The 25,966-nt window shown below is 37.8% G+C and overlaps 1 protein-coding gene and 1 pseudogene across 1 annotated transcript; one reads left to right on the top strand and one right to left on the bottom strand.

Moving 5' to 3' along the window:
- Positions 1–6,411: 6,411 nt before the first annotated feature.
- Positions 6,412–10,355, bottom strand: LOC141632152 (uncharacterized). The gene is made up of 5 exons (XM_074444727.1): positions 9,140–10,355; positions 8,708–8,871; positions 8,027–8,326; positions 7,815–7,906; positions 6,412–6,661 (listed from the first exon to the last, which is right to left on the bottom strand). Exons 1-5 carry the CDS (start codon positions 10,353–10,355, stop codon positions 6,412–6,414), a joined length of 2,022 nt encoding a protein of 673 aa, XP_074300828.1.
- Positions 10,356–12,295: 1,940 nt separating this feature from the next.
- On the top strand, positions 12,296–18,635 carry LOC141634507 (uncharacterized; annotated as a pseudogene).
- The last annotated feature ends 7,331 nt before the right edge of the window (positions 18,636–25,966 follow it).

Here is a 25,966-nt window from a genome sequence, read left to right on the forward strand (position 1 = left end):
AAAGTATGACTCTTTTCTCTCTAAATTCATTTACCCAACAACAAACCTCAAGCAAATGATTGCCACTATCTAAGCCAATAATGATAAACCTACTTAAACTACGAATTCTAACATTAAACCATGTATGAATTGTAGCCAAGAGCATGAAGAGCAAAACCAAGAGGAAAGTAAATGGAATATCACAAGAGTATGTCTAAGCCAACAAACCCAATGACATATTCAATTTCTACTCACAAAGGTTGATAATTTAAATCAAGATAACAACAATATGAGTTGCTTCAACAAAACATCACAAAAGTAAGAAACTTTGCAACATTCAAGCAATAGATGAGTGTTATAGAGGAAGGGTAATTACTTCTCACAACAAAACATTCATCATGATAATCAAACATAGAAATTGAAATAAATGAAAGATTAGAGATTAGAGAGTCAATACAATGATAAAGATGAAAGCTTGAAATGGAGTAAACCAAGTAGTGGAAGATTAGCCTTCCATAGTCTTCATAAAACCTAAATAACAAAGAAAGATTACAACTTTTGTAGAAAAAGTCTTCTAAAATGTTACAAGATTCCAAACCCTAATGATGAGAGTGTATGAGATTATATGAGATTAGATGATGTTCTAAGATGTCCTTGAGGTCTTCAAATCTTGGGTATATATATGGCTTCACGGAAATATAAAAAGATCCTCACTTAAGAAGTCCAAATGCGGATTAAAAAGCCCCGTAAAATAGAGGTGCGCCAAATTTGCTCTTGCTTGCGCAATCGGGCGCAGCTGCGCTGACCATTTGCGGAGGCTGCGCCTAAGCTCGCATTTGGAATTATTAATTCCTTTGCTTCTTGACCTCTTCAATTGCTCTCAGTTCTTCTCATCTTCACTCTTTACTTTTCCTAGCTAGATATTTGGCCATATGTGAGGTGCTTGCGCCATGTCTTGACCGTGGAAAGGTTCTCCTCGACCCTCGGGTTCCGTGCCTCAAAATCAAGTATAAAACCGAGGTAAAATGGACAAGTTTCCACATCATAACCAATTATTGATTATTAGGATAAACAAACCTAAAGACCCATATTAAAAGACATGATGGTAATAAAATCACCCTCATAGACCGACACAAAACACTACTATCAAACACCCCCACACTTAGACTTTTGCTAGTCCCGAACAAAACCCGAAATAAGCAATTATGTAAGTCTACAAGTGAGTGTAGGAGTAATGATCTCTCTTCCCTCACTACAACCTTCTTATATCTCCCTATCAACAAATCCACCGATTACAAAAAGAAAATCTAGACTCAAAGGTTGACACACACTCTTCTCCCACTTGCCCTCTTTATATCATCCCTCTAAACAAGACACGACACACCTCCAACTCCGACTCATCAACTTCACAACGACCCTACTTATAACTCCAAAGCAAAGATGGTCACCCTTGCCTTATCCAAAGGCCATAGCAAAGTGACCTACACAATCCTCCAAATCATTCATACTCCCCTTATATCACCCCCTTATCACTTCAAGCAATGCAAGTTATGATACTAAGTTGGCAAACACCAATAAAGATCAACAATCTGGTAGCCAACATGAAAACCACCAATTTGAAGCAATTTTCTTTGACTCAAAAAGAAATTAAATCCGAACTCTAGCCTCCTTCATAAATCCTCCTTATTGCTCCCTTCTTATCCCTCCATCTTTTTGGTGTTGCATTTTTCAATTTTTCGATTTTTTTGTTTGAAAATCCCTCATTTTGCCTAAGGTGCCTTTTCGGGTTTTCACCTTAGCTTTCCTTTCCTCTCATGGTGGCTCGCAACTCGTTTCTTCATTTTAACCGGAATGCCCTTTCGGGTTTTCATTCCGTCCTCGGCCACCTTCCCAATCTTGCCTTAGGTGCCCACCCTTGTGGGTTTTCACCTAGTCGGGATTTTCAATTTTTTTTGTGAGATGAAACTTGCATTGAAAAGAAACGCTTGTACATAATTTACAATCAACTCACTCCCCCACACTTAAATTACAAATTGTCCTCAATGTGGAGGAGTGCCAAACTTCTTCAAAAATTGTTGTTGGAGGGGCCCGAGCATTCACCTTGCTCATATGCCCCTCAGTTTCCTCTTCTTCTTTCTCTTCTCTCTCTTTCTTTCTTTGCCCACTCATAGGCTTCATTCACTTCTTTTTAATTGATGGTGGGTTGGTATTGGGGTTCATTTTGATGTAGGGACATGTCAAAGAGGCCTCGAATGAGGCCAAAGGAATCCTCTTGTGCTTGGGCGTCGTGGTAGGAATCTTCAATATATTGGTGGTGCCTTTCATTTTGCACCCCAAATTGTCGACTTACTTGTTCCCTCTACTCATTTTGGGCTTGCCACATAGATTTATTATCCGCCCAATGCTTGGCTTGTTGTTGTTGCCAAGTGTAAGACTCCTTTTGCCTTTTGACTATCCCTTCTAGCATTCTTGTTTGGGCCAATTCGGCCTCATCCCCCAACCTCTTGTGCTCCTTAAAGGCATTTTGAAATTGTTCCAAACTCTCCAACCTTGGCCCATATTGTTTTTGCCAAGTATGGGAGCTCTCAACCCTCCCACTAATTATTTCCAACGTCCCCCGAGTATCCTCAAAATATTGAAACATTTGATGTTGCCAAGGTTCCATGGTGGGATTTGAGGAACCCCCGGCTTCATACATAAGGGTGTCTTGAGATTGTTGGTGGGGTGAAGGGATGTGGAGGGTATCATGGAATCCTCCCTCAATGAACTCAACCTCCCGTTCCTCCACTTGTTGGGCACTTTGGGATGGCTCCACGGCTCTTCTCTTCCTCACTCTTTGTGGTGGTGCCCCGGGTAAATCTCTCTCGGTGGGGCAAAAGAAGTCTCGGGCCTTAAACCCGCTTGGAAGAGGGGCATTTCTTGGTAATCTCATGTGTTGCACATCTCCCTCTCCCAACCAATAACAACTCCATTGGACCGCATCCAAAACTTTGATCATGTGGGTTTCAACCAACCCGCGGCATTGTAGAAATTGTTACCCCACAATTGAGATTGGTTGTCGGGAATTTGACCAACTAAATTGGCCACAAAGAGGGTGACTAGTCCCTCACAATTGATGCTTCCCTTTTTCTCTTTATGCTTAGTCCCACTCACCACAAAGAGCCTTGCCCAATCCGGTACTCCCTCCCCCTCGGGTAACATCGTCCAAATACACTCTCGCACACTATCATTTATCTTCGTCGGTTCCCCCATTGAAAATAAGAAAAAAGAAATCATCCGGGCAATGATTCGGATGAGGGGATTTGTAATGGCGGAGCTTTTATCATTGTTGGTTTGACGAGGTTTCCCCGAAATGCCACACCCACATCATTCAAAATGGTTCCTTGTTGGTTGACGGAGGAAGGGGGTCTAGATATTCTCAAAATTTCCCTCACCCTTTCAAAAATGAGAGAATGCCACACTTTGCACAACCGGAAGTTCACCCTTTCACTCTCGCCTTCTCCCGTGATATGTAGAGTGGCAAGGAATTCCAAGGTATAGGCGGGATATGTGTTGAGTTGGAGGTTGATGTATCACTCAAGCCCCACCTTGGTTAAAAATGTAAGGGTTTGGTCATAAATCCCCATGTCTCTCAAGGTCCCGGGATGGAGGAATTTGGATATGTGTAAGGGTTTGCTCTAAAGGGTTTTAAAGTAATTTTTGTATGGTGCGGGCAAACCCTTATCTCCGTGAAAAGACTTTGGTGGGGGTGGGGGTGCATTAGAGGATTCACCTCTCTTTTTCGACTTTCCCTTGCCAATTCCGAACACCATCTTGCTTTCTCACAAAATTTAGTACTGAATTTTTTTTCTAAGGGGCAATTCAACAAACACCTTGTATGCACTAGCTAGAACGCAAGTGTTTAAGGTGTGTTTGTGTGATTTGTCCCTTCCCTAGCAGAAAACTTTTACCAACAATCCACAACAATGAAAAATAGCAAGAATTTAACCCAATTTAACCTAACTAAATAGTGTAAATCGGATTACACAAGTTTGAAACGAAGAAAGTAAAGGAAAGTTGTTATACCTCCCCAAAATTCCTCAAACTTGCTTGAATAAGTGTGGATGATGCGTAAAAACCTCTTATTGACCCTTAAATCTTCTTGTAGAAGCTTCAATTTCACCCGGAAAAAGTTAGGGTTCTTGGGAAATTTGGGGGATTTTTCAGAAATTTGGTGTTGTGATGGTGTTTTTGAGGGAAAATTAGAGTTGTGTGAAGAATTTGGCTGAAAGATTTGAAGTTTGGTGATGGAAAGTAGTGATTTGGTGAGGTTTTGAGAGATTGAGAGTAGGTTTGAGGGTTTTTGGTCGACAAAGAAGGAGTATTGAAAGCTTTGGAATGTCGGGTAATAGAGGATTAGGGAGATGAAATAGCAGACCTGCGCAGGTTATGCAGGCTGCGCAATCTTTCTTCTCGCCTGCGCAATCGGGCGCAGCTGCGCACCTCATTTGCACAGGCTGCGCTTAAGCTCGCAGTTTTCCCCTTTGATGCCTTTAATTCCAATTTCCATACTTAGCCAAATTTTGCTCTTTTTCCCTTGTTCCCCTTCCTTGGCTTCTTCATAGGAATTTGTAAGGTAACCTCGGCTCTCGTCTCCTCTTGGGAACGCCTTCCAAGAGGGTTGTGCAAATCACTGCACCATTAACAAACCTCAAGTGCCTCTTAAATTTCAATGCAAACTAAATATTGAAAACGAAATTAACATCCAATGAAATAAAATACGGAAATGCACTACACTAAGAAAACAATTAAATTGGGATATAATATTTACAAATTTTGCCGTTGTTTAATGTCGATGGCTCGACATAATGCTTCTTGAAGGTTAACCTTCATAGACGGGGTCCTCCAATTGAATTTCTTCTCCCCCAAGGTCTTGCATCCCTTCATGATAAACTTTGATTAATTGCCCATTCACCTTGATCAACTTTCCCGAGTTGGGATTCGCCACATCTACCGCTCCATGCGGATGCACTTTCTTCACAATATAGGGGCCGAACCACCGGGACCTAAACTTTCCCGGAAAAAGCTTAAACCAATTTTAAAATACAAGAACCTTGTCTCCTTCCTTGAAACTCCTCTGAGCTATCATCTTGTCATGCCTCACACTCTAGCTTTTTCCTTGTAGATTGCGGCATTGTCATAGGAATCCAACCGGAGTTCCTCCATCTCTTGAATTTGCAACTTTCGATGCAACCTCGCTTCATCCACATTTTGATTGAAGGATTTGATGGCCCAATAAGCTTTATGTTCAACTTCCACCGGTAAATGGCATGGTTTCCCATATATGAGACGATATGGAGACATGCCAATAGGAGTCTTATAGGCCGTGCGGTACGCCCATAATGCATCGTCCAACCGTTTGCTCCAATCCTTCCGGTCCGGGTTCACCGTCTTCTCAAGCATTCCTTTAATCTCACGATTAGATACTTCCGCTTGCCCGTTGGTTTGAGGGTGATAAGCGGTGGAGACCTTGTGGACGACTCCATATTTCTTCAATAATCCTTGAATAACCCGGTTGCAAAAATGCGTCCCCCGATCACTTAATATAGCCTTAGGGTAACCAAATCTTGAGAAGATATAGCTTTGAATGAAGCTAAACACGGTCTTGGCATAATAAAATCTTGTGGGGATTGCCTCCACCCACTTTGAGACATAGTCAACAACAAGCAAGATGTAAAGGAACCCGCTTGAATTCGGAAAGGGACCCATAAAGTCGATCCCCCAAACATCAAATACTTCACAAAAAAGTATTGGTTGTTGGGGTATCTCGTGCCGTCGAGAAATGTTTCCATATCTTTGACACCGATCACAAGTCTTCACATAAGCTTGGGCATCCCGGAAAATACTAGGCCAATAGAAACCACATTCCAAGATCTTCCGGGCGGTCCTTTGAGAACCAAAGTGCCCTCCACAAGCGTACTCGTGGCAATGTTGGAGGATTGAGGGGATTTCCACATCCGGAATGCAACGGCGGATAATATTGTCTTGGCACATCTTCCACAAGTAGGGGTCATCCCATATGAAGTAGCGGGAAATACTCCTCAACTTGTGGCGTTGGCTAGAAGATAAGGATGTGGGAAACTTCCTAGTCACCATGTAGTTGACAAGGTTAGCATACCATGGCTCAATGACTTTCATAGCATATAAAGATTCATGTGGTAAGCTATGATCCACTACTCCCATGGTCTTCACTAGATCCTCATTAATGTGAAGCCTACTCAAATGGTCAGCTACCACATTGGCACTCCCTTGCTTGTCTTTGATTTCGATATCAAACTCGCTCAACAAAAGAACCCACCTCATTAACCTTGCCTTGGTGTCCTTCTTGTCCACGAGTTACCTTATGGATTTGTGATCGGTATAAATAATGACCTTAGCACCCAAGAGATAAGCTCAAAAATTTTCAATGGCATACACCACCGCCAAGAATTCCTTCTCCGTGGTGGTATAGTTTCGTTGAGCATCATTTAATAGCGAAGAAGCATATTGAATCACATGGGCTACCTTCCCCTCCCTTTGGCATAAAACCGCGCCAATGGCATAATCACTAGCATCGGTCATGATTTCAAAGGGAAGGTCCCATTTTGGAGCTTGAATTATTGGGGCCGTCACAAGCCTTTCTTTCAAAGAATCGAATGCCACCCTACAAGCATTATCAAAAACAAACTCCACGTCCTTGTGCAAGAGCTTGCACAAGGGGTAAGCAATCTTGGAAAAATCTTTAATAAATCTTCGGTAAAAGCCCGCGTGTCCCAAGAACGACCTCACGTCTCGAGTATTAGATGGATACGGCAAGGTTTTAATCACATCCACCTTAGCCGTATCCACCTCAATCCCTCTTCGCGACACTATATGTCCTAACACGATCCCGCTACTCACCATTAAGTGACACTTTTCAGAATTTAAAATGAGGTGAGAGTCTATGCACCGTGATAGTATCATAGCGAGGTGGTCTAGACATGAGTCAAATGAGTCCCCATGGATGGTGAAGTTATCCATGAAGACTTCCAAAATACGCTCCACATAATCCGAAAAGATGCTCATCATGCACTGTTGGAATATGCCGGGGGCATTGCACAATCCAAAGGGCATGCGGCGGTAAGCATAAGTACCAAAAGGGCAAGTAAATGTTGTTTTGGATTGATCCTCCGGGTGAATGGGGATTTGAAAATACCGGGCATTAAGGCGGCAATAATCGATGCAAACTTTCCACCCGGTTTGAATCTGAATGGGAATTAAAGCTCCCTCTTTGCCTTCGATTACCGTCACCCCACCCTTTTTCGGTACACATTGAGTAGGACTTACCCATTGAGAATCGCTAATGGGATAGATGATTCCCATTTGGAGTAGTTTGATTATCTCTTCTTTCACGACTTCTATCATTGGCGGGTTCAATCTTCTTTGGGGTTGCCTAACCGGCTTTGCTTCTCCCTCCAACCGGATCTTGTGCATGCATATGCTTGGGCTTATCCCCTTAAGATCCGAAATGCTCCACCTAAAAGCTCCCTTGTATTTTTGCAATACATCCACCAATCTCTTCTTTTGGTCACCCTCAAGTTGGTTTGAGATTATGAGGGGTAAGGTGTTGTTTTCCCCAAGAAAAATATACTTCAAGTGGTCGGGAAGTGGTTTTAGATTGGGTGTGGGTGGTTTTATAATGGAGGGGAGTGGTATTTCAAGGGAGGCCTCTAGGGGAAGGAATTTGGATTGGTAATCATTAGGAGAAGAAGAAAAACAAGCTTCTACGGAGCTGGAAGCTGCGCAGGCTGCGCCCTGTGGTTGCGCAGCCTGCGCACTTGCTCGGCATTTGCTCCTCAATTTCTTTTATTTCTTCTTCCTCCTTAGCTTCCTCTAATGGTTCTTTTTCCTCCAATGCTTCTATACTTTCCTGCACATCATGAGACAACAAAAACCGTAAACCTTCCTTCTCGACATTGTTAGTAAGGGCCACTTCAAGTGGGTCCCTATGACATAATTGGTAAGCTCGATTTGCCAATGGTTCGATTACATCAAGAAAGTAACAAAAGCTCAAATCATAGGTCTTTTTCATTGTCTCATACACATTGTACCTCACAATTTTCCCTTCAAATTCCATGGTTAAATTTCCATCATACATGTCAAGCTTTGTTTTAGAGGTTCTCATGAAATGTCTCCCTAGCAAAAGGGGTGTAGCCTTAGAGTCCGGTTCCATGTCTAAAACATAAAAGTCGACCGGAAACATGAACTTGTCAACCTCCACTAGCACATCTTCTACAAGGCCTTTTGGGTGAATCGTAGAACGGTCCGCTAATTGGATCACAACATTAGTCTTAAACAAGGGAGGCAATTCTAAGGTCTCATAAACGGAGTAAGGCATAACATTTATAAAATACCCCGAGTCTAGCATAGCTCTAGCAAAAGCTTTGCCTCCAATTGAGCACGGTATAGTTAGCATGCCCGAATCATCACACTTTTTGGGAAGATTTAGTTTGAAAATTGCCGAGACATGCCTACTAACGGTGAGTCTTTCAATTCCTTTCCTTGGCTTCCGTTTAGGGGTGCAAAGTTCTTTGAGAAACTTTGCATACCTATGCACGGATTTAATGATAGTAAAAAGAGGGATGTTGACCTCACATTTCCTAAAAGTTTCATAAAGATCGGAGTCTTTATCAAACTTCTTGGGATTTGTGAGGGCACTAGGAAATGGTACCTCCGGTTCAACACACTCTCTTTCGATCTCCTCAATTTGATCATTGGTGTTGGTGCTTTCTTTCTTTCCTTTGTCCTTGCTCAAAGGATTCACCTCTTCTTCCCCATTAGCCTTTGAGGGTGTCCCTTTCTCTTCTTCAATCACAATCTCTTCTTCAATTTGCTCTTCAATGTTAATGACCCTCTCATGTGACTTTGTCTTTCTCTTCTTCTTTGGGAGAGATTCTAGAGTTCTCCCCTTCCTCAATGTCATTGCACTAGCATTTTCCTTTGGAGGAAATGTTGTAGAGGGATTGAGTTGGAGTTCCTTTGATTGTTCTTGGCCATTTCTTGTGCAAGTTGGCCAAGTTGGATCTCAAAATTCTTCGCCCTTGCATCACTTGAGATTTTATCCGCATCCATCTTGTCAAACCTCTTGATTATCTCGGTTTACCTTTCATAAGCATCTTGAACATCTTCTTGGTAGATAAATCTTCATCTCCTTGAGAGAAGGATCCTCCACCTTGAAAATTTTTGTGGTTACCTTGGTTACCAAATTGGAAGGATCCTCCTTTTACTTGTTGAAGATTGTTGTTTCTTTGATAATTTGTGCTTTGACCTTGTGAGTTGGAGTTCCTCAAGTGATTTAATTGGCCATTTTGAAAGCTTCTTGAGGTATCCCCTCCCCAAGAAAGGTTGGCGTTGTCCCTTGACCCAATGTTGTAAGTGTTGCCGCTCGGATCATACTTGTAATACCCTCCCCCATTGGGGTTCCTAGAGTTATATTGACCATGCATCATGGCACTCACATTTTCCTTGCTTATCCCTTGTTCTTCCATGATGGGACAAGTTTCCATTGGGTGTGGACCTTGATAATAGGTGCACTCCACGTTAGACCCTTGTGCTCCTTCTTGATTATTTCCCACTAGTTGAGATACCATTCTTGTAAGCTCATCCACGGTTTTCTCAAGCTTATTGTTGGAAGAAGAGGGTGTCTCAATGGAGTTAATAGTCTTCGATCCCCGACTTCTTCCATAGTTCCTTGTGCTAGCGTCCAACCTTTTTATTATCTCATTTGCCTCCGCCACGGAATAGTTGTCAACCCCAACACCCGTAGCAGAATTTACCATGATTTGATATTGTTGGGTAAGACCATCACAAAATTTGACCAAATGGTCATCACCACTAAGACCATGGTAGGGACATTGAGCAACCAATTTCTTGAATCTCTCCCAATACTCATACAAGCTCTCACTTGCATCTTGCTCCAGAGAAGTGATGGCTTTCTTTTCATGGTTATGTCTTGAGTCGGGGTAGTATTTCTTAAGAAAAGCCGCTTTCATGTCCTTCCAACTATGGATTGTACCCGGTTGAAGGTAAAACAACCAATCTTTTGCCGCGTCTTGTAGTGAAAATGGGAAGGCTCTCAACTTAAATTGATCTTCCGTGACACCATTGGGAATTGCCCCTTCACACATCATATGAAATTCGGAAAGATGGCGATTTGGGTCATCTCCCGCATATCCATGGAACATTGGAAGGCTGTGGATGAAGTAGCCTTTTAATTCAAAATTTGCATTAGCCCCCATGGGTGGGTAGGCTATGAAAAGAGGTTGAGTGTCATAATTCCTTGCCCAGAGCTCCCTAATAGTTCTAGTATCATTCGCCATTGGAGGGTATTCTACTTCAATGGGGTCTACCGAAAGTGGTTCAAAGGTTTCTTCTTCAAATTGGTCTCCCCTTTGTGATCTTTGATACCACGGATTTGTGAACAACCAAGAGTATGCCCCGAATGAGTCTTATTCCACGGGAGTGAATTCACCACCTTGTGGGGAACTAGGCATAAACTTTGACACTACACAAAATAAATTAGAACTTCCACTTATCTCTAACAACAAGAAGAAGATAAAAACAACTAAACATGTATTTCACAACTCAAGCTTTTAGCTATGTTCCCCTTCCCCGGCAACGGCGCTAAAATTTGGTAGGAGAAAAGACTAGGTCGCTAAATACTAGAATTAAACTACCAAATTAGAAATTTATAAACCAAACTTGACTTTACACTATGCAATTAAAAATAGTAGTAAAGGGAAGTAAGGGTCGAACCCAAGAGAAGGGATTGAGACTAAATCTTGAATTAAACTAATGACAATGAACAAAACACAAGACTATGCACAAACTATGAATATTAACAATGGACAACAATTGAAAACACATAAGAGGAGAATTGGCATGGATGAAACAAGTAACAAGATGAAAAAGATATGATTTTTGCTTATGAAACAAAGTAACAAACACTTGGTATGCAAACAACAATAATATGAGAGAAAACTTGGTATAATCCTACATGTTCCACCTTTTCTCAAAGTATGACTCTTTCCTCTCTAAATTCATTTACCCAACAACAAACCTCAAGCAAATGATTACCACTATCTAAGCCAATAATGATAATTCTACTTAAACTACGAATTCTAACATTAAACAATGTATGAATTGTAGCCAAAAGCATGAAGAGCAAAACCAGGAAGAAAGTAAATGGAATATCACAAGAGTATGTCTAAGCTAACAAACCCAATGACATATTCAATTTTTACTCAAAAAAGTTGATAATTTTAATCAAGATAACAACAATATGAGTTGCTGCAACAAAACATCACAAAAGTAAGAAACTTTGCAACATTCAAGCAATAGATGAGTGTTATAGAGGCAAGGGTAATTACTTCTCACAACAAGACATTCATCATGACAATCAAACATAGAAATTGAAATAAATGAAAGAGTAGAGATTAGAGAGTCAATACAATGATAAAGATGAAAGCTTGAAATGGATTACACCAAGTAGTGGAAGATTAGGCTTCCATAGTCTTCATAAAACCCAAATAACAAAGAAAGATTACAACTTTTGTAGAAAAAGTCTTCTAAAATGTTACAAGATTCCAAACCCTAATGATGAGAGTGTGTGAGATTATATGAGATTAGATGATGTTCTAAGATGTCCTTGAGGTCTTCAAATCTTGGGTATATATATGGCTTCACGGAAACCTAAAAAGATCATCACTTAAGAAGTCCAAATGCGGATTAGAAAGCCCCGTAAAATAGAGCTGCGCCAAATTTGCTCTTGCCTGCGCAATCGGGCATTTGCGGAGGCTGCGCCTAAGCTCGCATTTGGAATTCTTAATTCCTTTGCTTATTGACCTCTTCAATTGCTCTCAATTCTTCTCATCTTCACTCTTTACTTCTCCTAGCTAGATATTTGGCCATATGTGAGGTGCTTGCGCCATGTCTTGATCGTGGAAAGGTTCTTCTCGACCCTCGGGTTCCATGCCTCAAAATCAAGTATAAAACTGAGGTAAAATAGACAAGTTACTACATCATAACCAATTATTGATTATTAGGATAAACAAACCTAAAGACCCATATTAAAAGATATGAGGGTGATAACATAGAGCGACACAAAACACTACTATCACAAGCTTGTGATTTGCGTAAAATAAGGAGTTGGTTGTTCCATTGCTCAAGTAATTTAATTCAATCCTACCCATTCGCTTCTTTTTAGTCATTCTTATATTCATACAACTTCCAAACTTGCTCTAATTCTTGTTTTGTTTCTTTCTGTGTTTGTTTTTGTTTGCCGTAAATAAATGGCGAGATACCACGATGAATCTCCAGCAGTTCGTGTTTATACTGTTTGTGATGAATCAAAGTTTGCGTCTTTAATTCTCCTTTTTAATTTTATATCGATTTCAACATGTACCACTAGTTTTTATAGGGATTAGTTAATTAATTATCAATTACTGCAGGTATATGATTGTGAGAAATGTACCAGCATTGGGCTAGGGTTGTGGTGAAGAATTAAAAAACCTGTTTGCAACTTATGGCCTAGTTGAAGAGTATGTTTCTCCATTTTTGTTCTTTTATATAAATGGACAAGCACTATTTATTGGATTTATATATCAGAAACTGACCAAAAAGCGCGTATCTGGGTCTCGTCTTTTGTCAATTAATAGTCGATCAATGAGCTTCTGCAACCAATTTTGTTTGTAAGAGATGGATCACTACATCCCATTCCTTCTATCAAGTACTCGTAATAGGCAACACCATTTGAGGCATTAGGCTATTATGGTGTTGTCTTTACTCCATGGGTTAGTGTGCGCTGCCTTTTCGTTTTAGGTAGAGACAGTTTTAAACTGTATGTCATGTCTGATGTGAAATCGCCGCTTCATGGATTTAGAAGAAAAATGTAGTTAATCAGTTGGCAAGAGTATACTGATGTAGTGATTTCATTGACTGTTGTTTCTATGCTAATGGATTAATTATCAATGTGCAAGAAGATATAGAGCTATATCAGAGAGGAAGTTGCATATTCCTGGTGAATTTTTAATTATTACAAACTAACTAGAATTTGCAACTGAAATTAGAGGTTTGGGAATTTGGTAGGTTTTGTATGAACTTGAAACTGGAAGTTTGTGGATAAAAGGGAGATTTAGTCCAGCCATTTGAAAGTGATTTAAGCAAGATTTCGCAGTAGGAGTGGTCAGACAGCTGGTGTGTACAAGAACCAACATTATTTGGAGACTTTGGATCGACCCCTGACTTTGAACTGGATAACAAACAACATTTGGTGAGAATATTCTCAACAGAGACAATGTGATCTAACATCAGAGCACGAATACAATTCAGTGGCAATTTACTCATATGAAAGGTCGCTTGTGCACTCCTAGCAAGTACTATACTAATTTTGTGGCCCCAGCAGTCAACTTTTGCATTCCCACGGGGAGGGATGTGATTTCATCGGGAAGCTCCATATCACAGGCTGGAGGATCAAAAGTCTGATACCATTAATGCAACCAGGGTTACCGGATTCGCAATTCGTTCAATTCACTTTCTTAATTCTAATTCGCGATTCGCTCAATTTAGCGAATTACATTATTTTAAAATTCGGTAATTGTTTAATCCACCCGCAAAAGATTATCCTTTTATATCAACAAAGCTAAAAAAAATCATCTTTTTGTCAGAAATCAAAATCAAATTAAAGCTAAATCTACAAATCTACAATAGTGAATCAAATCATTGTGCTTGGCTTCAAAGTTCAAACTTCAAAATCACTAGGTATCTTGTCTATACTTCAATTTTTCCTGATTTTTTTTTGTTTTTAGCATAATCATATAATTCGCTCATCTTAGCGAATAATTCGCGAATTGGGACGAATTAAGATGAAAATAAATTGCAAATTAATTCGTTCGAATTAATTCGCAATTCGGAGGGGACGAGCGAATTAGGTAACCCTGGATGCAACTGCTCAATTATGCCAATTGTGATAGGTTGCAATTACTAGAATCTGTTGAGAGTTACGATGGAGAATGGAGATGACCGCTTGGGATTGTAGCAAAATAATAAGGAATATGGGGGAGGAGAGGAGAAACAGACCGAGAGAAGAAGATGGTTGATTGTGATTTTCATTCACAATTCATAGCCAAACTCTTGTCCCTACTTTTATTTATGCCTTGAGTTTTATGCTATTGTCCCCCCTGTAGTTCATCCCATCAAGGATTAACACGTAGCATTTTGTCGGAAACACAATTCGAGCCTTTACTCTCTTGGTGTCAAAATTAGAAGCTATGGTAGTGATACGAGTAGCGGAAGCTTACCGAACTTTAACAAGCTTGAAACTTGTCACGTGATAAGCATGACAATCTAACAGTAAATAACAAACACAAAAAGGAATATTTGCTCGGATTAGACCTATAATCCGAACAAGGGTGAATTGTAGTCAAGACCTATTATAATTCAGGTTATTGCTTGACGCTTCCAACAGTAACAAAGTTGGATCGAAAGCTCGTCGAATCCGGGTTGCACAAAAAGCTGCGTTTTTTTTTCTTATTATCACTCAATACCTAACTGAGGTACAAGTTGATGCTATTTATAGCTAATTAAAAACGAACTCCTAATTGACGTATAAAACGTCCTACTGCTAAAAAAACGTCCTACTTAGGACTCCTAATCAACAATTAAAATAATTACCTTCAATAACTAAGATTAATCTAATCTTGGGATCAATTTTATTTGACTAAACTACTAAATAATTAACTGACATGCTGCTTCAAAGACGGGTAGTTATTTTACTTAGTATGAGTTAGAGCCTTGCCCCCTACAACTATGTCCTTCATCACACTTGTATCATCCCCTCCCCCTTGAGAAGGAATTGTCCTCAATTCTTGAAGACCCAACCCACCGGGATCAAAGACTAATCTGACAGATATCGGTGCATAACTGATGACGAATATTAGCAACAATTTTGAACACGTTGTTGAACCATTCTTGATTTCACCCCTTTTATTTTCAATCTTCCCTTGTGCCAGTCACCCTTCTACCCTCCGTGCACAAGTCTTGAAATTTTCTCAGCAACCATGTAGACAAAACCGAATTGATAAGACGGTCTTTTAACCATTGTATCACTCTCCACTGTGAAAGCTCGAACCAAGTAGGAACCTAATGGGTTTTTATCATTCTTCCTGCTCTGGTATAATATTAAGCAGAAGTAATACCGTTGACATTTTCAAACTTTATCTCCTCGTCCATCAATGGTTCAATTTCATCCTCCATTGTCAGTAATGTCAGACTCGGTTTTTTTCCCGGGTCAGAATGCATATTACGGTCTGCCTCGGGTGTCATAGGCTTCAAGATGACCTTCTTTCCTTTATCTAGTAGCTCATACCCATTGCTCCTACCTCGTGCACTACATCATGATCGAACTGCCAGGGACGACCTAAAAGAATGTGACAAGCTTCCATTGGTGTGGAATCGCACAAAACCTATCCTGGTATGATCCCATCGTCAAACCCACTTGAACTTGCCTTGATACCTTCACCTTGCTTCCGTCATCGAGCCAATATAAAGCATAAGGCTTTGGATGAGCCGTGGTTGGTAAAGACAGTTTAGACACCATCTCACTTGAAGCTGCGTTGGTATAACTTCCGCCATCGATAATCAGGCTACACCAACGATCATTTACCTGACACTTTGTATAGAAGAGTTGATTTCGTTGTTCCGCGCTAATAACAGGCTCTGGTATAGCTTGTAAGGAACGAACAACCAAGGCCGTGTTGTAAATAGGCGCCTCATAAATCTCCACGCTCTCCTCTTCCTCCTCAACCTTCTTGAATGTGAAAATTCCACCTGCTGCCTCCTCTTCCATTAATTCATCCTGAACAGAAATCGCTTCACGCAAAGTGATGTTTCGTTTATTAGGACAAGTGTTTTGGTAATGCCCAAAACCTTGACATTTAAAACAACGAACCTTCATTAGACTTTGTTCTCTTGGAGGTGCAACTGTTTTTGACGCCGTAGGGGCTGCTACTGGAGTGATTACCCGTACAATAGCCGTGTTGGTGCTTGAATTCGAAACACTTGCTTCCAATGTGTCGTTTTTTGACCAAGTTAACGATTTGTGTCACTTTGCCCTGCCCTGCTCCTGTGCTTCAACTTTTAAACTCAAACCACAATGAGTATCAAAATCACAGTGTGAGCAATGTTTCGATTTAAACTCCGCAAAAATCGTGCCATCTTCAGCTCCTCGTTTTCCTCCAACTCTCGCATCATAGCCAACTTCTCGAACTCATTTATATACTCCCCCATGCTCAACTTTCCTTGCGTCAGATCCGCTATCTTTCGATATAAGTCCAATCTATGAGTAGTGGGTACATACCTTTTTCTTAATTTATGTTTCAAAGAGTCCCGAGAAGTGATTTTCGCCTTGCCTGACCGTGCCCTCTAGGATTTCAGATTCTCGAACCAAAGAGATGTTCCTCGACTAAGCTTGAGTATAGCATACTTGCAACGCTTCTCGTCCTTTAAGTCTTTAAAGTCGAACATCCGGTCTATCTTCTGTTCCCAATCCAAGTAGTCTTCCGGATCAGTTCCGCCAACAAACTTTGGGTGGTTCACCTCGCCGTGGCTGCCGCCGTGGATTAGCCTTATGAATACTCTCCAACGCCCTACGGACGCTATTTATAAATTCAGGATTGTTAAAATCCATATCGTTAAGGATCAATAGCCGAAGCTCTGATACCACTAATGATACGAGTAGTGGAAGCTTAACGAACTTTAACAAGCTTGAAACTTGTCACGTGATAAGCATGGCAATCTAACAGTAAATAACAAACACAAAAGGAATATTTGCTCGGATTAGACCTATAATCCGAACAATGGTGAATTGTAGTCAAGACCTATTGACTATAATTCAGGTTATTGCTTGAGACACGTCAAACAGTAACAAAGTTGAATCTGGATCGAAAGCTCGTCGAATTCGGGTTGCACAAAAAGCTGCGTTTTTCCACCTATAATCCGAACAATGGTGAATTGTAGTCAAGACCTATTGACTATAATTCAGGTCATTGCTTGAGACGCGTCAAACACTAACAAAGTTGGATCGAAAGCTCGTCGAATCCGGGTTGCACAAAAAGCTGCGTTTTTTTTCTTATGATCACTCACCGAGATACAAGCTGATGCTATTTATAGCTAATACGTCTACTGCTAAAAAACGTTCCTAACCAACCTAATCAACAATTAAAATTTTTAACTTTAATAACTAAGATTATTCTAACAGCTAATTAATCTAATCTTACGATTAGTTTTATTTGACTAAACTACTAAATAATTAACTGACATGCTGCTTCGAAGACGGGTAGTTATTTTACTTAGTTCCGAGTTAGAGCCTTGCCCCCTGCAACCATGTCCTTCATCACACTTGTATCAGGTAGAAGCACGGTAAAGGTTGCTTAGCTATCTAACTATGCCTCTTCTTATGTAGGTGTAAACCTATGGATGCGGAAGAATGCGAGGCATTCACTGGTGTTTATTGGATCAAATTTCGCCATATTTCCAATGCAAGGTAAGTAACCACACATGTGCCTAACTCTTTCTTCTAAAGTATGAGACTGGATTTTTTTCATTCGATATCATGATGTATGAAGGGTAGAATTGGTTCGAAATGAAAATTTAGTGATTTATCGTGCTTGCTATAGGTTTGCAAAAAGAAAACTAGATGAGTCTGTTTTCCTTGGAAATCGGCTGCAGGTGTCATATGCATCTGAGTACGAGAGCATGTCTGACACCCAGGAGAAATTGGAAGGCAGGATAAAGGAAGCTTGCATGAGATTAGAGCGTAAGCATTTTGAATTTGATCTTATGTCCTCTAGGTTTAATTATCATTTTATTTAACATTGGAACATTTGTGACTACCACTCATACAACTTACAAGTATGCCTCACCCTCACTCCCTTATATTCTTCTTGATTCTTATGTGATTCTAAACGTAATCTCAGCTGGCAAATCAAAAGGTAACGACATGCGATATGAACGTGCGAGGGGTTATAGTTTAACACATGGAGTTGTGCCACAGATTCCTCAGGAACTCGATCAAAAGCTAAAACGGTATTCCTTTTCACATTTTTTTGGTTTTTTTCTTTTCCATCATAAATCTTTGTGATGGTATCAGCTAGAAGGTGTTCATTCATGTCAGGACTTCTACGGATCATCTGTCTCATGTTGATTATCCGCCAATGACTCGAGTGTCCTCTGACCAGGTAATTTGTCTGACATAAGGTACACCGTATATGATATGAAATGGGTTTATTGTATGCATACAACAGTCTCATTTGAGTTTCTCGACCATGGGACTCTCCAACATTCTACATTTTATATATGTGAGATGATTTTCAGGATTACTTCCAGTCGCAGTCGATGAATGAAACAGTTAGAATGGCGAGAGCAAAGCTGGACAAGGCGAGTTCATTTAGTAACCCTGATTTTGTCAATTCCATTTATTTGGAAAAATTATTTTGATATTTACACTTTTGTTTTCCTTGCTTCAGATAGAATCAAACTCTTTAAATGTACAATCTGACCCCGCTTCCAAAAAGACGCGAGTTGACAACAGGCAAAGAATATGACGCTGTATTTTGGTTAGCGATTATATTGTATAGTATTATGATCTAATAATCTGGTCTTGCTCCCAATATATATAGTATTATAGTTAAGTTTCTTTTTTAAAAGTGTCGAAATTAGAGACTTGTTCAATTGCTTGTGAAAAACCTTATTGAATACCCCTATTGATTTGTAGGAAACCAGCCATCGATTATTGTATCAATATCTATCTATCTATCTATCTATATTATTAAAGTAAGTTTTTTTAGAGCGATCACAGAGAGTCCAACTTTCACGAAAGACTTTACAATTTAAAAATAATATAATATATATATATATATAAAAACCTTGATGATTAAATAAAATATAATATTATCGACATATTGGAGACGAACGTAATGTAAAACTCTACTACCGGCAACCTCATTGCAATCAAACTCTAACACACAATTTGTGTGTATATATATATATATAGGGTCAGGATCCGGTGAGAACCTCCAATATAATGAGAACCGTGACAACCATTCACAGCCCTTAGATCTTAGACAAATGAATGCCTGAGATCCTACCAATGTCATTTAACCAAATTACGTTTTCTCTCCCATTACTCTCTTTATCCCTATCATCAAACTGTTTCCTAAAATTGAAGAACAAACTTCAAAAATCTCTAACTTCCTTCTTCAATTGTGACGTAAATCGAACTATACTTCACTGTACATCAAAATTCAATGAGGTTTGTATAATTTCTCTATTAATTTCCCTTAATTTCGACTTTATGTGTTTTGAATTTGTTAATTCGTCAACAAATTAGGGTTGACGAATTGTTGATTCGAGTTTGTACACATATAATTGGGGTTTTGAATTGAAATTAGGGTTGGGGGAAATTCATAAATTACATCAATTGTTTCGAATTTGTTAGTTCGTTAGCTTTTCACATATTGAAATCAAGAGTTTATGCCTGTTGATGATCTTACTCCTAATTTTCCAAGCTTCTTCAAGATAATTCTTCAGCCTTGACACGACGTTCGTAAATTAATACTCCGTATTAAACTTACAGTCCTACATCTTTATCCCTTTCCATTTTCATTGATGTTAATGATGAATTGTATAAATATGATGTATTTTCATCTACATTCTTCGGTTTCGTTATCGTTGTGGTGTCTTTTAGTTGAAATTGTCTATTTTTTTCAAGATAACCGGGGATTATATCTCATTATTAGTTCGCTGCCCCAAAAATTCCGTTCTTTATTGCATATTTGCATAACATACTCCGTGCATAATAACATTGGGACTAAAATTTTTTATCTTTATTGTATACCATACTCCGTATATAGTAACATTGGGACTAAAATTGTATCAGGCATTTCCGAATAAGTTTTTGACAAACCGTGGGAGTGATCCATTCGATGTTGTAAGCCTCAAAATTCCGACAGGCGAGACATGGGAAGTTGAGTTGCTGAAAGAAAATGGCAGGGCATGGTTTAGTGATGGTTGGCATTAAGTTGTGAACTTTTGTTCAATACGTTGTGGACATTTCTTGATGTTTACATATGAAAAAAAGTCTCAGTTCAATGTGTATATTTGCGACATGACTGCTTGTGAGATTGAGTACCCTCTTGATCGTTATGAAACTAGGAAGTCCGGAAGAAAGAGAGAAAAAGTAAGGCTAAGATAAATTCTGATGCACCTATTTCTTCATCAAAAGGTGCATTTTTATCTTTTCTTGTCATGTATTATGTCAAGTATTCAAGTTTTGAATATGGCTATGATACTTTGAACGCTTCATTTAAAGTCGAGATGGCCAAATCCATCATTTGACAGTCATTTCAGAAATACTGGTTTTTTATCATTTGTGGGATGAATCAAATGTGTAATGTTTTCTTTTTTTGGTGTAGAAAAAGGGATGGGTGCTTTAGTGAGAGAATACATAAGGAAATTTGGTACTCTCGATCAATTACATATCAAGATGATTAATTCCTATCAATTTGATGTTCCGTCTTTCACAGTAGTAATGCGACCATCTTATGTGTCGGCTAAATATTGTGTGGTAAGCACTCAATTTATCTCTTTGCTTGAATGCATGCTTGACAAACTGTAATTTTATGTTAAAAACTTGGGCTTTCAAAGTCGAGTCGGTTATTCGTGTTAAGCTGACTCACTAATGCAATTCTAACTTCTTAGAGCAGCATTTCATGGTACATTAATAAAACCTTCATAGAAATTGCTTTAGAATTTTGTTTGAAACTTTTATAACTTGATTCTTATGTCTCAAACACGAGTGCCTGTCATAAGGCTAGTCACGGCTAACTTGAAGATTGGTGAAAATTATTCACATATGGGTGTTAACTTCCATGATGGGTGTCATAATTGTGATTTAGTTGAAGTTGTTCCATAAATAGTGCCTGCTAAAAACTGTCGTCCGTTTGCGACAAGTTATAGGCTTACTTCAGGAATATAACCATCATTATTAATTGGAGTCCGAAAGCAATTACCTGGCTCTCCTGCCTGCTTCATATGTAAAAAAAGAATCCAAAATATTTTGTTGTCACTTTCTTGATGTCGTTGCTTTTAGAGTAAACTACCTGAGCTCTTCTTTCTTCTATGCTTTACTTATTTTGAAAGCCAACTAGCTCAAATGGGAGAGCATTGTGCAATGCACAAAATGTGGGTTCGACTCCCATATTGGCCATGAAATACCAAATCTTTCTTTTACTCTTAATAATGAAAAATAGTGTAATTGGTAATCCCATTTAATTCAAGTATATGACATGTATGATAATAGTTTTGGTAGATATGCTACTCTTTGAATTGCTTGTATTGAACTTCTGATAATTGCAAAGCTATTTCAAGGGCTCATTGATATTGTTGCGTCTCGCTTGAGTCTGATCAAGGTCAGCGCGCCATTGCATGAATATGATTATATCGTCCCAAATAATTGAATTGTATTGCTTGCATTATGACACGTTCATGTCATTGAATTTACGATTTAATAGGCTATATGGGACTCGAACCCATACCTTTGTGCATAATTTGCACATTGCTCTACCATTGAGCTAATAGCCTTTAAAAAACGCCAAACAAATACGAATATGAAATAACGGGCGAATCATATTATGGCAGCCTAAATAACTGATATAAGGACACTGAAATGTTTCTCACATATTAGTAAGATATATAAGAGATACACTAAAATGCCTTGTAGTTACATAAAAAGACCGATATATATATTAAATTTCCTCCATAGTCATTTCCCTTATTTCATGTACATAGAAGCTTATTTCATGCACATAGAATCTTATTTCATGCCCATATAAAATTAACGTCCTTTATCAACAGTAATTAGTATCATAATATAACCAACTGATGCAACTGAAGAACTTTTTAATGTACATAGAACCTTATTTCCTGCACATAGAACCTTATTTCCTGCACATATAATTATATTTCACACTTATTTCACGCACATATAACTTTATTTCTTGCACATAGAACCTTATTTTATGTACATAGAATCTTATTTCATGCCTATATAAAATTAATGTCCTTAACCAACAGTAGTTAATACCATAATATAATTAACCAACTGATGCAATTGAATAACTTTTTCATGCACATAGAACCTTATTTCATTCACATAGAACCTTATTTCATACACATATAATTTTATTTCATACCATTTAACACTTATTTTATGTACATAGAACCTTATTTCATGAACAATGAACCTTATTTCACGCACATAGAATCTTATTTCATGAAAATAAAATGTCTTAAAAAAAACTACTCTATAAAACAACACATCCAAAAATCCATGTAAGAAACTCAAATTGCAGAAGTTGGTTCTAAAGTGAGAGATAACTAGTTGCAGATGCTTGTTTTACATTATATCAACCATTGCCTCATGAGAAAGAATAGAGTTTGAGCACTTGAGCTTACAAGCTTACTATGATTTACATCTTATAAACAGTCACGTGCTAAGGGTAACATACATTGGAAACATCAGTGTATATCACACACAAGAAAGGATGTAACAGAGTATACCCGGTCAGTGACACATCTTCCTTTCGGGATAAGACAGCAATGGCTTGCTCAAACAGAGAGGTCACTTTTTCATTCATTTGTATTGCATGAACAGAAAAACTGCATTAAACAACTCAGAGCTCCCATGTTTCAGTGCATATTAGTCTCTATCGAAAGAAGTGACATATTTGTGTGAGCAAGATTACAAATAAGTTAAATTAGAACATAATACATAACAAAGCTATTACTTGTAGTTAACATGACTCAATGTAGGAAAATGATGATTTTATATTGTGAAATGGGTTCCGTACTTCTTTAATCTATGGGATCCGAGTATGTTCAAAGAGGTGATCAATATTTGCAAACCATCGCTCAAGTTCTTCAGTTTGTAGCATGAAATCTGACATTTAAACAACAAAAATCAGGAAACGCCATAATAACTATTGGCTTGAACACATAGTCAACCATGTAGGCAAAAATACAGTAGACAATAACTACCTTGGTTTCCTTTCCCTTCAAATCCAATAAAAATGAAATTCAAGGGAACTGGAAGATACAGGGAATCAACTTCCTTAAGTTTCAAATAATTTGCAATGTTACCTGTGATAATTCAAACAAAGAATCATCCCTATCACTCAAGAGGTCAGGAAATAAAGTTTAAAATAATTATAGTAAAGATGGAACTACGGACATGAAGAAACTATACTTATTGAAAATTATCTGACCTTCTACTAGATCTAATTGACCTTAAATTTAATATTTTGATGGTTCTGCAGAAAATGACCTAAATTTGTGTGTTTTAGAAAGGTCACATACACGTATTAAACCATCCCAGCCTTTACACAATGCAATCATGTATATATCTCATATAAGTGGTCTGGGATGCTAACGAGGTACAAAAATGTAATAGCATAAGAGCACCACCGTAATTCATCAGAAAAATTCTCTGACAGCCTGTGCTACAGCCATCACATACAAATACAAATACAAAGCACATGATATATAAAAAGTCACAGGCAACTGTGATTGAGGCTTTGAACAATCTCAATTCATAAACCCTAATTTCGCAAAAAATAATCATCAATATTGAAAGTTTACCTCGTCTTATTACCAGGATCCATTGCTTGAAAAAGCGTGGAAGATTTTGATCGTCGAAGAGCTTGATCGGAATGTTTGATGATTGAACGAAAAGAAAGAATATGAGTTTGATCGAAATGTTTGTGGCGATCGAAAGAAAAGAAAGAAGAGCTAGAATTTGTCGAAGCTAGAGAAAGAATATGAGAGAGAAAGCAAATTTGGAAAAATGAACGAGTCTTGAGAGTTTGGGGGTGCGACGGTTTAAAAAATTAGAATATGTTTAATCACTCTTCATCTCACCGTTAAATTAGTTCCCATGGTTTTCATATATATATATATATATATATATATATATATATATATATATATATATATATATATATATATATATATATATATATATATATATATGTGTATATATATGCCTAATGCCCCCGTCCAAATTGCTAGGCATACATGTTAGTTTATATTGAGAGTCATTATGGATATGTGTGCGTAATATCTCGATGTCATTGGATGTGTTTTTCATTTGATTTATCATTACTTGAATTTAATCGTGTCAAATTATTTGCAGATCTAATGATAGTTTGATATAGTGATGATAGCTTTGGAATAATGTACCAACTATGAGTAAATAGGTATTTCTAAAATTTACGATTCACATGTTTATTTAGTTATTTGCACTAGACCAGGAAACACTTCCTTTCACTTGCAGTAATGATACACTCTTATTAAAATTTGATTTTTCAAGTCATATTGACAAGTCCGCCTTTTGAAATTACTTTAATACTTGAATGAAATAAATTAGAAGCTATTTACTTAGATATACTTCGTACACATTAGTGAAAAAGGTATCGTATCCACCACGGTATTATTGGAGTTTATATAAGCATAGAACACAAGAAGTTGATCATTAATAATAATAAAGCTTGAGATTACGTGAAGACAATTTCTAACACAATTACAACACTACGTTTTATATATTTTGCCTTTTCATCTGATATCCAACTATTTCCTGATTGACATAGTCCCATTTTAATTGATTGTGTAGTGCCTTCACCGTTTTAATCCTCTCAGATCTTAGTTCCGCATTCATTTTTTTGGTTAAAATCTAATTAACAAACTGGTAACTAAGCGAGGATTCATGTAAATTTTGGTGTTTTTGTATGAAGTCTCCGACGAATCGTTCAAAAAAAGAATATAAAGGGGATTATTAATTATTAATAGACGAGATAAATTAAAAAGGGTGAGGGAGCAATTAAATCGATCGGATGAAAGGAGTGCGACTTTTTGTATAGAAAATGCGATATTCTATATATAGGCGCATAACTTTAAGATCAGCTATGAAATGTAAATTAATTGAACTCATATTTATCATTAAATATTGTGCTTTCATGATACATTGTGTAAATATATATTTGGGAGTAAAAAAGAGAGACATGGCACAAAATAGTTTAACAAAAGCTCAATTTTGATTAGAATTATTCTACAAAGACTACTACATAAATAATTATGTGGCTAATTACAAATAGATTACATCCTATCATAAATACAAAATAATAAGGGTTTATGGTTCGCGGTAGGAGTCGAGGGTTGTTTAAAAGTAATATACTAAAGCTGTGTCGTTTATTATGATAAAATAGAATTCTCATTAAAACTAAATTCATATATGAATTTGTAATTTATGTAAATTGACCAAATGTTGTTTGGTTGAATATGAACTTCAAATTATACTCCTTTTGTCTCAATCATTTGTTTACCTTTTTATTTTTATTTTTTGTGATGTTATTAATTAAAGGCAAACAAATGAGTAAAACATATAGGGTATGAAAACTTCTTCTACTCATAAAGTTGGCAACCAAATAAGTGGTTAGAAACTGATCTATACTTATACACATTTTTTTGTGCACATATGTAACTGTTTATGTAAATATCATTACAATAATTAGTTTTATATACAAGGACCTTATATGGAACCATAACTAAAGCGATTCACATATGAATGTAATAACATCTTATGTATCTTTTGTGGATCACTTTCAAACATCTACCTCCCCCCCTATTGCATTATACGCTTTTTAACATTTTTTTTACTACGTTATACAAAGTACATGATTGAACATTTAAAAGAGTAACTTTTCGAGCGATACTATTGGTTTAAGTTTTGTGAATTATAATATTGAAATAAGATAAATATATAGCTCTTAATTAATTGTAAACTATTGAAAAGTTATAAACTTAATTAAATCGGTAAAGAATT

This window comes from Silene latifolia, chromosome Y, assembly GCF_048544455.1.
Source record: "Silene latifolia isolate original U9 population chromosome Y, ASM4854445v1, whole genome shotgun sequence".
Classification (NCBI taxonomy): domain Eukaryota; kingdom Viridiplantae; phylum Streptophyta; class Magnoliopsida; order Caryophyllales; family Caryophyllaceae; genus Silene; species Silene latifolia.

What these genes read in the sequence shown, in the direction of transcription:
- LOC141632152 (XM_074444727.1), bottom strand. Translation starts at nt 10,355, where the DNA reads ATGGCGAATGATACTAGAACTATTAGGGAGCTCTGGGCAAGGAATTAT. An exon ending in GCTTTTGTTACTTTCTTGAT is followed by an intron (nt 7,907 to 8,026) that starts GTAATCGAACCA and finishes CATGATGTGCAG; the next exon opens with GAAAGTATAGAAGCATTGGA. An exon ending in GAGGAGCAAATGCCGAGCAA is followed by an intron (nt 6,662 to 7,814) that starts GTGCGCAGGCTG and finishes TAATGCTTGTAG; the next exon opens with GGTGGCATTCGATTCTTTGA.